At 40.8% G+C, this 16,444-nt stretch overlaps 1 protein-coding gene across 1 annotated transcript in view; it reads right to left on the bottom strand.

Moving 5' to 3' along the window:
• Window positions 1-16,444, bottom strand: part of EIF2B3 (eukaryotic translation initiation factor 2B subunit gamma) — a 98,478-nt gene that overhangs the window by 37,332 nt on the left and 44,702 nt on the right. The window contains exon 5 of the mRNA XM_085067751.1: window positions 11,660-11,749. Within this exon, the coding sequence (XP_084923877.1) occupies window positions 11,660-11,749 (90 nt within the window). The remainder of the gene's footprint in view (window positions 1-11,659; window positions 11,750-16,444) is intronic.

The raw sequence follows: 16,444 nt of genomic DNA, 5'->3' as shown, positions 1-16,444 counted from the left end.
ACATACACGATGCATTTGATAAGGCTGACATGTATCCATAAAATGATGAATTATGTAAACTTCAGGTGCATAACTATATATTTAGATAAATAGATTTTAACACTTCAGACTTGCCTGTATAAAACATGTAAGTGACCGAAAATACAGACATGGCTGTAGCTTCACATGGGTAACCTCTTGGACCCCACTCCAATGAGCCTGCATTACAGGCACTGTAGATGTCCATGACTTGGCTGTTTCTCCATGCAGATCATGTGTTTGGTGGTCTGCAATTAAATGGACCTATCCTCAGTTTGATTAATTTCTCTTAGGAGTCTGGGCGATAAACTGGAAGCTCTGGTGTGCAACTCAATCCTGCTTCCACCTACACAAGCAGCATTTCTACACTCTTCTCCCAGCAATCATTCTACCTTAATTAATTCCTATCCTCTATACTGATTGCTAATCCTTGCTCCACCTCCTCCCTGTAGGACAACTCCTCTGTTCTTTTTACCATGGAGGTTGCAACATGATTGTATGTCTGTGATAACACTGAACTTTTATTGTCTTCACTTTATCCTTTCTTGAAGTACTCTGAAAGCTTTTGGGCCAATGAACCCCATCTCCTCTTTTTCATGAGACAGCTTTTATTCATAATGTTCTTTCCAGGTGGTATTAATCCATAAAAGTTCAGTGTAAAATGCTGTGTGAGCTACAGTTCATCTCTGAATCTTTGATTTAGGGGAAATATCACTCCTCCTCTCCATTCAGCTCTAGGACTTCTTCAAACCCAGTAGCTTAACTGGACAGCATTCAGCATTTCCCATAGACTATTTTAAATGTTATATACCTTTTTTTTCATTTTTCCACTTTAAGTAAAGAAGTTCACAGTTGCTCCTCTTTGATTCAAGATTGTTCTAAGATCAGCCCTTACCTCATGCTCTAGGCTCCTTATCACATTCAAAATGGAACTCAGAGTACCATCACTAAGCGAATGATGGGTCACTAACTTAATGCAGATACTTCTTAGCTACTCTATTCATGCATGTGTGCCCTATCATCACTGGCAGCATTTATTGTCCCATCTATATGCAGGAAGTTAAAAGTCTCCCACCACAATAATTCAATGCAATAATAAAGTCAGCAACAGGGTTACAGACACTTATTATTGTTCATGTTTCATTTACCTGGCTAAGCCACAATGAAATTTAACATTGAACTAACACCTAGAATACAAAAATTCTAAGAAAAAAGTGAAATACTAGGAAAACAATAATTGCTTTCTTTCTTTACCCAAATTCAACCTGTCAGTAAAAGGGGACTCAGCATTTCAGAAGGATGCATCAGTGACTGAGGTGTTGTGGAAGAAGAGAGATTTAGAGGCAAAACAGAGGGGCATAGAAAGGAAAACATTATCTTGAAAATTGTACATTCAGATGATCTGAATGCAGAATACAAGGGAATTATGTTTTCCACTGCAAGAGAAATATAGATGATATATTAGTATAACAATTGTATCCTCACAGGGAGATGTCCAGCAAGGCAAGATAATAACTTCGCCCAAAGTATTATCTTACATGCAAGTAGTGATGGGTACAGAAAATGTACTGCATTGACAAATGAATGCTTAGGGTGATACTATCCAAGTGGCGATGATTTAAGAAAAAAAAAATAAAGGGGGAAAAAAGCACACAAAGATGAGTAAACAAATAATAATTTTCTTTTTGGCTCCAAATTCACATCTCAAGTGAAGACAAAAGTCAACTTGACTGAATGTTACCCAAGGAAACTGAAACTGCATCAAACAGTGGAAAAAATAGTTAACAATTTTTAAGGTTTATTATCAGATCAGAGCAAGCCCAGCTGAGGCCACCAAGAGGGCCAAGAGCACATGACGCAGGAGGAGAAGCTGGGGGAGCTGGGTTTGCTCAGCCTTGAGAAGAGAAGGCTGAGGGGGAATCTGATTACAGTTTTCCAGTACCAGAAGTGAAGTGATATAGAAGACAGCCAGACTTTTCCAAGAGGTGCACAGTAACAGGGCAAGAGGCAACAGATGCAAGCTGCAACAAGGGAAATTCCAGTTGGGACATAAAGAAAACAACTCTTCAGTGAGTGGTACAGTCCTGGGACAAGGGCCAGTTTCCATCCTTAGAGATTTTCAAAACTCAACTGCAAAAAAAAACCCTGAGCAACACAAAAAGTTAAACCTACTTGAGCAGGAGGTTGGACTAGATTCTGCTAGACATCCCTCCCCAGTCTAAATATTTCTATGGTTCTATGATTGAATGATGTTTCTCGTGCCCTCCCTAAATTCACTTTTTTTACAGAATCCAAAGGGTCATAATATGATGCTGTAAATCACAATTAGAGGGAAAAAAAATAAACACATTTTGACATTTACTTTAGAAAAAAAATGCATTACAAGCAGCCTGGATGCACTGAATACTATGCTATGACCAAGTGTCGCTGTTGAGCCGCTAGCAGAGAAAAGGACCCAAGTTCTCAGTGTGGCAAGAAAGAGGAAGTTTATTATTTTGATTTCAATATATATAGACTTTTCAGAGGTCGCCCAGATTGGTCAGCCAGAAACTTCCCCCTAGGCCTGATTGGCCAGGCCTGAACTGTCCAAATCTCGAGACACTGTTTCAAAAAACATCCAAACTTTATCTTTGTTTATAAAACACAGTGGAATGTTCTCACGAGAAAGACCTGTGCTAGCCACAACCAAGCAAACATGCTTCGACATCTCAGGCACATGGGCACTATGGAGTATCATGGTTTCACAGAAAGGTTTGCAGTTATTTATGAAGTTGACCAGCTCCAATTCAGCACATCCAAACATATGTCTACTCCCAGGTAGTCTGCTAACAGGAAAAGGAATTGTATTTCTCACAGAAGGCATTTGCTGAAAATCATAATGTGTTTAAATCTAGTTTGGATCATTAGGGCTTTTCCCCCCGAGGTTTCAGGAGTGAGCTTGATTGGTACCATGGAAAGATAACAGTAATGATACCCTGGAGGAGGAGGAGATCAACAAATTTTAAATCCTGGCATTTCTAGCAGAGAGCAGGGAAAGCTCCAACAGCTGGATATGTTTGACAAGCAAAGGAAATAGGAAAGATGAATTGCCATTTCACATTGTAACAGATTAAATGCACTAAGGAGGAGCTTGGGTTGAGTTGATTGTGGGGTTTTTCCCCCCCTTTTTTTCTTCCTTGTTTGGAAAGCTACAATCTATTTGCCCTGTCTTCACACAGTATACTTCCTGTAGGAGCTATTTGTTTATTTATCCGTTTTAATCACAAGGAAAGTATTCATTATAAAATCTCTCTTTACAGCAAAGGAGAAACCTTCCAGCCACACGGCTGACACATGTTAACTCGCAGGTATTCACAGAGCAGGTTCTGTTTTAAGCCATCTTTCAGGCAGCCACACAAAGACCACCAAAGCTGGGTGTTCAGCTCTGCCAGACCTCCCCCAGCCAGCAGCCCTTGCCAGGAAACACAGGTGACAGCCTGAATGATAAAAAGGCATTTAGAGGGGAAAAAGAAAAAATGCACTGGTTTAGTCTGGGCAGCACCTTAATATAAACCTGCAGGGGCCTTTGTGTACAGCATAGCACACAGCCATCCAAGCAGGAGCTCCAGAGCCAGTCACTCGCACCTCCAGTTTCCAAAGACCTCATACTGCCCTGCCCTTTATCAAGGGGTAGAAGGGTGGCTCTGCTGCAGCTCTTTTCATGGCCACAGATCTCCCAGCACAGCATTGAGACAGCAAACCTTCCTCTCCCCTCTTGGTGCTGGCCCAGCAGAGGCTCTCTGGACACAGCAGAGGAGAGCTGAGCAGAAAAGTGTGCTCTGGGATTGCAGCTGAAACAGTTTGGAAAGGCAGAGTGCTATGACCTCACACAATTTGCTCTTATTTATTTCAGCAGTTTAAAAAAAATAAAAACCAACCCAAACCCCAGTGTTTAACTTTGTAAACAAATCATACTGACTTTGGCTACAAAATTTACTGCAAATTTGCTCAGTTCAGAAAAGAGTTTCTCTACTGGCAAATTCTGGCAGGCAGCTCTGCGGCGCTGGAAGAACTGCAGAAAGCTGATTTGTTTTCTTAGCTACAGCTCAGACTCTCGTGGGGTGCACCCCGAGTGAAGGGCTCCCCAGGGAAAGTGGATTTCCCTGGCGGCAGGCAAGATGTTAGCACTCAGCATTCCCAGGATAAGGCACTGTGAATTGCTAACTCAGACCTTTTTAAGTGACCGCAGTGTTGCTGTTTATCATTCTTGCCTTTCCAGTACCACACATGATCCTTCTGGCTGCAGGAAGAGCTGCCCATTTCCCAGGTGACTGTACCAGGGAAACTGGATTTTTCTACACACAAAACTTCTTAAGGACTAGATTCAGGACAAAATGGTGATTTGCAAAGCACATTATTAAACGCAATAAAAATTTACTTGGCTTTTAGGAGGAAGAGGGGTGGGAAAAAGGGGGAAGGGCACAATGAAAGTATGTGAAATGTCCTAATTCCTGTGTAAGAGGAAGATGTGTGTTGTCAACTTTGTTTTACATATGCCTACACAGTCTTTTGAAATGAAGTCCAAAGATCATCTTATGTCAGAAAGTGCACGTGACACTCTGGTGAAAAATAGAGAACCCAGAACATCTGAGCAAACACACAGTGTCATCTACTTCCACCAAAGCTGAGATGACCAACATTCAGAGGTGGTGCAACTAGGGTACCTAAAGAAAAACTTCCCAGAATTTTCTAGTGTAAATTTCTGCCTTCATCTGTCAGTAAACTTTGCCAATGTGTAACTGTTTTGGCTGAAATTACCCATGCCAGGTGTTTCCCTCAAGCTGATTATTTTTTGGATAGCATCACCAAAAATGTCTCAGCTATTTCCAAGACCAAAATTATGGAAAAACCCCTTTGTTTTGACCATGTTAAAAATATTTCATCTGCTCTGCTGGAAAGCTCTCGCATTTCCATGCTTGGAATTTGGCACAGCACAGGGTTGTCTTTTCGTCTGGGCATTATATTTGTAAACAGGAAAAGTGCCCATACTCCATCAGGTTAAATCTGAAAAAACAGTGTTTGCACATGCTTGGAAGAAACCTGTTTGTTTTGGGTTTTCTTACTTCTAAAAGGTAGAAGTCCTTCTACCTTGGGCATGCTCCATTCTCTCTTTCTGCAAGGTAATTGAAGTGCACAAGCACTGCTCCACAGAGAAAGAGAGTATGCTCCAGGCCAAGGTTATAAATGCTGAGATGGATATTCTTTGCAGTTTAGAGCATCCCATCTCCTTCTGGCGGCTGACCTGAAAGGTGATAAATCTATGTTGATAACAGCTACTCCATTAGCAAGAGTTGCAGTAGACTCACTGATTAATTCTAAAAGCATCACATACATAAATATATATACAAACAGTTAAAGAATATCGTGGTAACAGCTTGGGCACTCAAATTAAGAAAAGCTATAAGCATGTTGCTTATACCTCAGTTAAGACCTCATGTGTTCACATTATGATACAACCCTTAAAAACACACCTACTTTTCCTCTCTCCCCAATCTCAATCTCTTCTTCACCCAATGCAAAGATGGACTATGCCCTGGGGAAGAATCATGGTTGTGTAATGAGGCAGAAGAATGACTGCCTCATTTGTTAGAACACATGTGTTAAATGTACAAGAGGGTTGCAAGAGGAGAAGAGAACTGCTAAGATGTAAGGCAAATGAATGATGCCTGAAGAACTGATTTTTAAATTTTTTTAATGGATGCTGCTGAACATTAATCTAATATAAATCTAATTTCTGCAGGTTGCCACTGATTGTCACCCTGCAACAGTTATCATCAACGGAAAAGATTTTTTCAACATTATGAGCTCTCTGTATAATGTTAGCAACTGAAAAATGGCATACTTAAGACAAAGATGCTTCAAACTTCAGCTCTTGTGTACCCTGGTTTCCCCCTTTCAGAGGGGGGAAAAACACTGCTTCACTAATAGGGATGCTGGAAAGATAGTTAATGAAGTGTGTGTAGGGCATTACAGTATCAGTGATGAGCACCAAGAGGAACGTATTTACATTTATCTTTCCAAAAGGAAAGTATTTACCTTATATTCAGAACAGGATTTAGACAGGGAATAAGGCTTCACCTGAACTACAGAAGTTATGTACAACACTGAACAGTATCTCCTTCAGTAAATATCTTGGGCAATAAATGAAGCAAGAGGGGTCACAGAGGGGGAAAAAAGCCCTCAAAACAATGCACAGAGTCATGCAATTGGAGGCTGTACCATAATATGTAGCAAATACAAAAGCAAAAAGTTGCACAAGGAGCTTTAGCTCTTTAGCACTAATTAACTGGCAAGTGCTAAAATTTACAAAGTTAGTATTTTTAAATGTAGCTTTTTGTATGCTCGACCTGTAACTAAGGTTTGATTAGCATATTCCTGACAAGCTCTGCGCTGATGATATTTGAGGAAAATTATTTTGGCGACCTTACTGATTAGGACCACATACTGCTTTGCTTTAGGCAGCCTTGATCTGGGTTTGGACTTTCTGGTCTACCTCAATGTGGGGTGGAAACAGCAGTCTCCACAGGCCTACAGGTTTCTTACAAATATAACAAATATATTTGTCATCTGTACCTGCACAACTGACTTTGGGCACAATGCCATTCATGCATACATATATTATAAACGCATATTATGTATGTTCTTAGGCATATTCACAGGCCATACAGAGAGACATATCTTCAAGACTTTAATTTCCAAAACAAGTTTGAATTTTCCATGTTGGAACTTTACAAGGAAAGGGGGTGCTCTATATCTATCTGCTCCCTGCCTTCCTGTAAATTAGGTATCTTACTTCACCAGGCTAGAGCTTTAGGAATTTTCAGGAAAAACAGAACACAAGCCACCATGCAACTTCCCTTTGATCACGTTTCTCTTGGTAGCAGCTTTGCTGGGATTGTTAGCAAGCCAACTGTCAGCACACAGCAAAGAAATACCAGTGCATGTCTGTGCAACACGCGGGGCTCACACAGCACAGGCCCACATCCTGCCCTCCGCTACACGTGAAGTTCATGGGGGAAAAGGAATAAGGACTCTCTTCTTCCATCTGCTCTGAATGCAGCAGCGAGGCAGGATTCCAACCTAGCACTCAGGAGAGTGCCAAAAAAGGGACTGGCTACTGTGCTGGCTGCCACCCCAGGGCCCCAGGGGTGTGAGGCCCGCCAGCTGTGGGGTGGAGCCGTGCCCCCAGCCAGCTACAGCCTCTGCTTCTGTCTCACTGCTGGCTCAGCTCGTGGAACGATTGCTTTAAGAAAAGCAATATTGTGCAGTTCATCATGTGGTGCAGGTGTTCACCTTCAACTATCCCTGCCCTGTGCTGGCAGAACAGCTCCAGCAGCATGCATGGCCTGTGCTTGCCTGTCTTCCCACACCACAACGCACGGCACCTACGAGATCCCCGGGCTGGCTTTGCTCTGAAAGAGGAAATGCTGAGGAAAGGAAAGCTCTCACCTAAATACAAGGAGCTCATATTTTTAACTGACTTCCCTCCCATGCAGAGGTGTGATACAGCTCCACACTCTCTACCAAGACCAACCTCAGCAACTTTAGTTTCACTGATGAAGAAAGGAACCTGGTGAAGGATCAAAAGCCTCTGCTGAAATAAACCCCAGGGTCAGGTACCACCAGCAGAAAATTCAGCCCCAACAAGAGCTGCTTCAAATTAAGGTCACAGTTCCTGTTCAGACAGGATAAATCCAGTTAGTAGCAGGGTATGGTCTGTGACCTCTTGTGAATCTCATGTGGACAGACCCAGAAGTCACCAGGGTTGAGTATCCACTGCAGATGCAGGGATGGAGAGCTTCATCCGAGGGCAGAGCTCCCAGTCTTGTACTGGCACCCCTGTGCAGAGGCTGCCAGTGCACTGCAGCAAAATAAAAAGCACTTTTTAATCTGCATATCCTAGTGAGGCAGAAGTGTGGAAAGAAGAGAAGGAACAAATTCCAGCTGTAGGAAATAAACTGCTATGGGCAAGAATTTCTTCAGCTGTTGCCCAAGCCAGCATGGAACCACAAGCGTTTGCGCTTGGTAGATTTGGCCAGGGTAGGACCCTTGCACACTTGATTTCACTAGGATCCAGTGTTGAACTAGTGGATGAGTGATAGATGGAGATTTAACTGCCAAAATGCATTTTTTCCTTCTAGGAGAGGAAAGAAAAGGCAGTTTCATTCCTGAAAAATAAATTCCCCAGGTTTAAATTACATTAGGGGCATGGTATTTTTTATTTTTGTCTGCGCATACATATTTGAGGGGGTTCTAATAAACAGAATATTTCCTCTAACTTTTATTCAAAGGCACTAGCAAGTTACGCCTTTTAAAACTCAAGAATTTGATTTGCTATAGCGCAATAAAACTTCAGGCAGGATAATCATAAATTCAGGCCTTTTAAAATAGTTCATAAAAATGTATTAAAGGACTACAAACTGAGTTACAGGCTACCAAACAGTATTTTGACCTCTCCTAACATCCCTCATCACAGAATCTCACTGCTGCCAAACAAATGCTGATTATTTTCCAAACAATCCCACCCAGAAGAGGAAACAAATGCATAGCAAAATTAAAAGATCTGTCTAGCAGCACAAAGCAAGACTGTGATAAAGCTGATGAAAAAAACCTTGGTATCATGACTTCACCTTGGAGCTGAATATTCAGCATTTTTCCAAAGCTGTCATACAACAAAGTTGTCCCAAATCCTAAAGCAAGATTTATCTACTTAGACAGAACCAAGGTCTAGCCATTTCATGTTCTCTTTTCCCTGTTTTTATATTAGTTGCTTGTGACTGTACTTTACTGACAACACACACATTACATGTGCACCCTTACAGGTACAGCTATAAACAAACTAGATTCACCAGGCAGAGCTTGCTCTTGCCACACCTTTGCAGCTAAGCTGGGACTCACTGAAGAAGAAACAGATCCCACACAGATAACCACATTAGTTTTCATGTAATGCTTCAACCTGGAAGTAATCATAGTTTTCCTCTACAAAAGCCAGTTGTAGCATCTGAATTTTTTACCGCTGGGCAACATCTTTTCAACTTTTGTATGTCAAAAAAACATTTGAAAAAATGTAAATGCTTCACTGAGCTACAAACAATGAAAAAAGGTGTTCTGCCTGCCATCAAACCCCGCTGTTAAAATATTAACACAATGTAAATATTGTAATATTGAGGAAGTACACTGTGTCAGTACTTCCTGGCAAGGTACAAGAGCTTCACTGTTCACTTCAGTCCCTGCTGTTAGTTTTAAACACGCACAACTTAAACAAGGCATCTGAGCTTCTCCAGTCCTGGTGCGGAATTGCAGAGGCAAAATCTTACTGTAGGTTCTTGCTAGACTAAAAACCAACGTATTAAAAAGAATCCTTAAGACCAAACAATTATGTAGATGGCAGTACTTTTGAGGCAAAAAAAAAAAAAAGAAACATCCCCAGAGTCTTTCAAAAGTCTTGGCATATTGCTGCCAAACATGGAAAGATCTTTGGGTATGCACTGTCCTCCCCTTCCTCAGAGAAGAAAAACAAGCTGCAAATGCCCACCAATGCCAGAAGTCTGAAAGCTGAAGTTATTCCTCATGGCAAAAGTCCCATTCCCCAGATTTGCCAGTTAAGCACATTACTTGCAATTGACTCTCTCAATTGACTGAATAAGCAGCATTTGTGTAATAAAGAGAATGAAGCAGCTACCTACCATTAGTAAGCCAGATGTTGCTATCAGGTCTTAAGAAATGCTGCCTAGCTGCTGTAATGATCTATTTGTTAGGGAAGTGTCACAGAAAAGCAGCTCTGCTTCAAAAAATAGTGAAGACAGAGAATGACCTCGCTACAGAAAATAACAAAAAAATCCCCAGTCAGTCATACTTGCAAAAAGTCAGTAGACTTGTTCTATGGGGATCCGGGGGCAACTAGAAGAGTCCAGAACAGAATTTCACTCTAACAGCTTTGGTTAATACAACGTAAAATCCTGACTGACAAAGTCAAAGATTGCACCAGTTTCCACTGAAATAGCATAAAGCATTGAAATCTGAAGTTACCGCTACTTACACTCAGAGGCCTCTCTGAGTGACATAACTGACAAAGACCATCCTTGTCCCACAGATCTAAATTCAAAACCAAATGAAATACCAGGGAAAAATAACTGAATGTGGGAAATGTCTAATATTCCAGAAATGTCTAATCCCAGCAAAACTAGGTGCTAGGATTTCAAGAAATGAGTCCTACATGCTGTATTATGACAAAAGAAAAGTGTAAACACTGCTTCATGCTACCACAGGAAACACAAGAATTCCAAACCCTTACCAACTTTCTAAAATACACTGAATAAATGGTTTATTCCAGGTTTAAAGCATCTGCTGCTCCTGAAGCTTTCTCACCTTCCACACATGTTTCTGTACACAAGTGGGAACTAAAATAATTTGTACAATGCCCCCATGTACCAGTCAAAGTATTGGATAAGCCTTATTCTTATGCATGGTAAGAAATTGCCCTGGGGGTTAACACAGATTTTCCACTTAATTTTAACTCACTCAGAGACCCTTATTCTGGAAGAGCTCCTTCAAGCATGTATCCAGCTGTATCACCAGATTTGTATATGGTCAAGACTAACATAAATCTCTCACCCTCAATGTTTTTGCACATGTCAGTTTATCTGCTAAGAAAATGTACTATGAACACAACACTTAGCCCCTGTATCTTTTATCTTACTTAAAAGGGGAGAAAAACTCTTGAGAACTCACTGAGCATTCAGTGTATGTAATGGGCATGAGAGGGCTATAAAAAGTCCAGGAACAGGACATCATTCCAAAAACTGAACTACTTACTGTGAGGAGGAGTGTTCATTTGTTTGTTTTTTAAAGACAAACAGGGGGGTTTTTTTGTCCGTTTCATGAAATATTATAGCTAAGATCCTTCTCCACTTCCATAAATGGATGTTTTTCTTACTCTCAGTGGGTGGTCTCAGAGTTTTGACAGAGAAATATCACAAGCTAAAAACATAGGATGCTACAGAGATAGCCCACCTGCAGTGGTGGTAGATGTGAAGGGGCAGAGAGAAGGTGATTGCAAAGACCAAAACAGACTGTGGTGGGGGAAATCAAAGGTCAGAAATGTATTCACAAACCTAACAATGGGGAAGCCCTGGTAAAATGAGCAGCCAAAAAGAACATACATTAGGAAAAGAAGGGATGCACAGAAGAGACAAAAATATTAGTGTTCACTTGCGCTGTTTCTTGGGGAAGGGGGAGGGTTTTGTTTTGGGTTTTTTTTTTTTGTTTGTTTTGGGGTTTTTTTTGTTTGGTTTTTGTTTGTTTGGGGTTTTTTTGTTGTTGGTTTGGTTTTTTGTTTGGGGTTTTTTGCTGGTTTGGGTTTTTTTTCCCCCCTCAGAAGATCCAAATAAGTAACCCAGACATAAAGCTTGGCATTCCTTTTAGTAAAGTTAAAGTATTTTGAAAATCAGTTTCTTTTTTATTTCTATTTTATGTTAACTGATTTAATGGGAAAAAAAATCTTCCCTTAAAAGCTCTGGTGTAAACCACATATCAATGTAAATACCTGCTACTACCTTATATGTAATACCTACATACTCTGGTGTGTTACTTGGTTTCTTACCTGTTCTCTACCAGGAAGTCTACCACATATTTCTTCAGACAGTAGAGATGGGCATCCATCAGCCCTGTTCTGATGTGCATTCTGGGGTGCCTGGAAAAGAATAAAAAAGGGAAATCATGCAGCTTTTGCATGGCTGTTTACAAGAGCTTGACTTTGCAATGAGGTCAGGGGATAATGACAAGTGTGCAAAGGTCTGTTCCCTTCCATCTGCTGTTGGATTGCCAGAAAATAAGAGTTCAGGCTGCCATTATTGGGCTGTGTCTATAAACTTACACCTGCTGGCCCTGGGCTGATTTGCTGTGAATGAAAACACCTCCTCCAACAAGTCGTTACTCCTGCTACATCTTCTCATGTAAGTGGAAATTGCACATTACTGGGCAGGAAGCCAAAGTAATGGGCCCAGAGTGCTAAAAGTTACAGTGGGTAATGTCAGGGTACAATAATTCAAAGCTTCTGGCTAAGTGCCCGCCTTAATATATATGCAAGGCTGGACATGTTCTGCTAGCAAACACAACAACACTACTGTATTTTCTCCAACACTTCCTGGAGGGGAAGAAGGGAAGGAGATGGGGTCTGCTCACCTTTCCTACACTACACATTACAAATTATTGCCACAGCTCAATTACAAAGCATTTGGCTATCCAGCCTAGTAAGCTGGGAAAGATCAGTAAAACTCCCACTCATCATAAGCCAAACAATGGCAAACAGGGAAGTCTTTGCTTTCAGAGCAGTGGCAGGTTAATATTTCAGAACCTCAGGAATCTCTGGTAGCTTCAAAATTTTAAGAACAAAGTTTAAATCATAAAGACTCATTGACTGCTTCTATTGCTTCTCTTTATGCTTTCTCTATTCTTGGATAATGAAATCCTTTTTGGAACCTGTCTCAAAACAGCTAGATATTTTTAGGCCAATATTACTTTCCCTTCCACAAATCTGTGGCCTCATTTGGGAGCATTCTGAACACTGGCCACTAGTTCTCAGAACAGAAATGTACAAGAATATTTAGCCTGCAGATTAAAAAAGACAAACCCCAACAAGAGTTGGACTATGCTGAGCTGTTCAAGACATCCGTAACTCCATTCACAGTCAGAGGCTATTAAGGAGTGAAATTTCAATCCACACCTGAAATTGTCACTGTTTTAATTTTTCCTCCTTTGATGTCTGGATTTCATAATTGAGTTTGAATGAAGGTATTTTATCAGTGTACTCTATCCAACTTCATTTGCTTATTCCAGAACATGCTAAAGTCAGATGTTTGTGATCATGATCACTTTTATTATGTAGTTAGATCAGCAGAAGAGTCACTCAAAAATTTGGCATGCATAAATATATATATAAATAGCAAACCAATACTATCATACCAAATACTTAGTAACACCAGAGCTACCAAGAACATCAGGTGTTCTAGTAAGCAATTTTTCAGGGAATTTCTCAATTAATGCCTTGAACTACCAAAGTATTTAAGTCTTAACATTTCATGACTTATGTGGCATTTCTCAAGCATGCCATTCAATTCAAGCTACGCCCATTTTTGACTATAACAAAATTCTTTAAGTCCCATTTGCAAAGGAAAGCTCCTATAATAGTAGTACAATACTTTGCAGTGAAGTATGTGGTACTAGAAAATGATATATGCACTTTCAGTAGATTACTTCATTAACAAAACATGAGCTCACCTAGCAATGCTCCAGTACTGATGTTATCAGTGGCCCAGATGTTGCTGTGGAAATCAGCCCAAATAGCAATGTTCCTTATGCAAAGAGGATAGGGCATCCACTAATTTTAATGAGATCTTGCACTTGGAAGTCAACACATTCCCTCCTGCTCTGCATCCTGAGAATGGTTTCCACATTTTGTGTATATATGAGTGGGAGAAATTTCCTATCTTCTCTGAGAAAGGTTTCTTTGTATTTATGTAATGAATATAATAGTTTACTGGGAAAATTAACAAATCAATGGAACAAGGCAATAAACATGTAAAAATGCTGAAATAGGTGCAACGTGGGAAGGAGAGGCAAAAATGAGAGGAAAAAAAATCCAATTCTTAACATGATGACGACAAACAAGACAAAATTTCTTTAGTGCCAGAATGCCAGTTTTTTCTCTTCCCATTCAAGATCTTTCACAATCCCCCCTTAAACACCAGGCAGGGGAAGGCTGCAGGGGCTAGGCATCAAGCAAGGGTGTAAAACAGGAACTCCTCAGTAAATGCTGATCCTGTTGCCAGTGTCTGTGTGGCTCTGACACATGCAGTCTCCCCACCTGCAAACTGGAATAACGCTATTTAGCTACACCGCAGGACACTGAGGATTTGTGGGCTGAAGTTTGTATCTGCACGCAAGCATTGTACCAAGTTTTTCTGTAGCTAAGCAACTCTGTTATAAAGTTATACAAAATCAGTGCAAGTGGACAAATAGCAGCACAGTGCTATCCCAGCTCCTCCATCACACACAAAAAAAACCCCACAAAAAGCAGCCAGACAACAAGATGTACTGAAACACCAGTCTGAGTTAGCTTTCAATGAAGAATATACTAACAATAATGGAACATCATGCTGGACAAGAGGGAGGTCCCCCAATGAAATCCTCTGAAATACAGACCACCTAAGTGATTTGCAACAGAATAGTCCCATAGATTAATATTACAATCACAGCTTCAAAGGTCAAACAGGCAAGTTTGGGCACATGCATAAACAAAGCTGTGATTTCTGTAAACCAGACTCAAAGAGAGAATAGCCACACTAAACCAGACTGATAAGAACACTCTATCATAAAAAGCCACTAAAGATGATGCTAATTTTCATTGACTAGTACTTAAACCAGTTTATCTTCAGGTAAAAGCAAAGGAGCCAAATAATCTAACAGATAACAGCAAACTCCATCACCATTTCAAATGAGCATCTGGTTACTAATATCGAGAGCCACACTCCCATCTCATGCCTCTGATCTCCCACTCCACCAGCTAATCTTTACAACATATGAAAAATGAGCCCGTTGCAAGGAACAGCTGATACAGAGAGAATCGAATAACAAACAATGCAGGAGCTGACGCACCTAGACTTATTGCTTCAAGGGAGATAATACAGAAGGCTTTTAATTATATCATCAAAGCAAGGGAGAAGGTACTAGGAGGGGCTGGCTGCAGATGGTTAAGTGTTAATGAATGCCGGGTTGGGTGGTTTATCAAAAGAAAAAGACTGGATATATATCTGAGAGGGTCACCCTTGAGATGAAAGTTGCAACAGCCATTGTTGGAGCTCTTTAATGAGGGAGGAATGTCAAATGTGTACCCTGTAAGAATCATACCAATTACTAAATGAACTTCAGTTCAATCCAGCAAATGTAATCAAGCACAAGTCATTAAAATACACAGTAAAACTCCCTTTGGTGCTGCCACTATAGTGTCTATTACTGTCTGTGCTCCCATGCAAGGGAGGGGGCTGCTCCCAGTTATAAGCTGTGTGTTAACTGATGGCAGATTTTAGTCCTAATGATGAGGCATGGAGGGCTCCCTGGCAGAAAGTCGACAATGAGAAGGCTAGGAGAGATCTGTGGAGAAGTCAGAAAAAGATCAGCAATTAAAAGAGCAATTTCAAAGAATGCAAATTAATGTGTAAAATTAGCTTTTATTACCACATAATTCCACAAAATCCTGACTCAGGATGAGAGTGCATAAAGGTCTGCAAGAGTCCTTAGAAAGGTCTGTGCCTGTAATTCCTGACACGCCATTGTGAAATAATAAGCAGTACTAACAGGATTGATGCATGCTTCATACATGGCATTGCTTTGAAAGTGGAGCCCAGAGCTTTTCTTTCCCTGATAACCCCCTTCAGGATTTCCTCCCTCAGGGAAATCAACCACTGATAGAGCAAGCTTCCCTTGTTTAAAGGCAAAAAGTCGGACAATTGTTTCAACTGTAAACTAATTAAGAGAGATTACCACCAAGAGCTGGAGGTTCCAACCAGCTCCGTACTCCCACTGACAGTGTGATAATGCCAGGCTGGGGTCAAAATCATAAATCTGAAGGGAGCACACACAATGCTTAAAGCCAAAAAGCCTCTCTACTAAGCATGGGATATTGCCACATTAACCTCACCACCTCACAAATAAACTAGCTGAGAAAGAGAAATCCCATGGCCTCTTTCCCTTTAACTTCATACAGCTGTTGACGGAAAATATGAAGGTCTTTAAATAAGCTCAAGGACCTGAGGCTGTCCATGTTCTAACACTAATCCAAGCAATGACACAATAAAAATCTAATCATACCGGCTATTAACCTGGCTCCTGAACTGATACCTGAATTACATCCACTGTGGGCTGATTAGTTCATCTTCCTCCCTGTCCTTCCAAAGTAAATAAGTAACAGCATGCTAAGCGCAGACTACGCATTCCACACTTGCATCTTTCCTAACTAATAGAATGTAGCTCACATAGTCCATATAGCCAAACACTCTATCACATTCATCCTGTCCCCCACACCACGAACTGTGCTCTTGCATGAAGCAGCATGCGGTCCAGTTCAAACACAGTGCTGACCCCTGCCTGTCTGCAAGAACGTGGTGCTCTCGTGTTGATACAAAGCCAGTGTACAGATCAACATGAAGAGAAGTCTCACAGCAAAAACTGCCAGACCACCTTTAATGTCTCAAGCATTCCTGCTTTTAAAGAAAAAAAAAATAATCCCTAAATCGCATTGCTCATTTACGGGACAGCTCTTGGCTGTAAACTCACTAATAATAAAAGACCACTGTTACACTGGCTCTTCAGAAATCCCAGACACCTTATG

Source organism: Lichenostomus cassidix, chromosome 8 (assembly GCF_008360975.1).
Source record: "Lichenostomus cassidix isolate B80296 chromosome 8, HeHo_3.0, whole genome shotgun sequence".
Classification (NCBI taxonomy): Eukaryota; Metazoa; Chordata; class Aves; order Passeriformes; family Meliphagidae; genus Lichenostomus; species Lichenostomus cassidix.
Note: the sequence above shows the minus strand (reverse complement) of the source record. Positions and strands in the feature narration are given on the sequence as shown.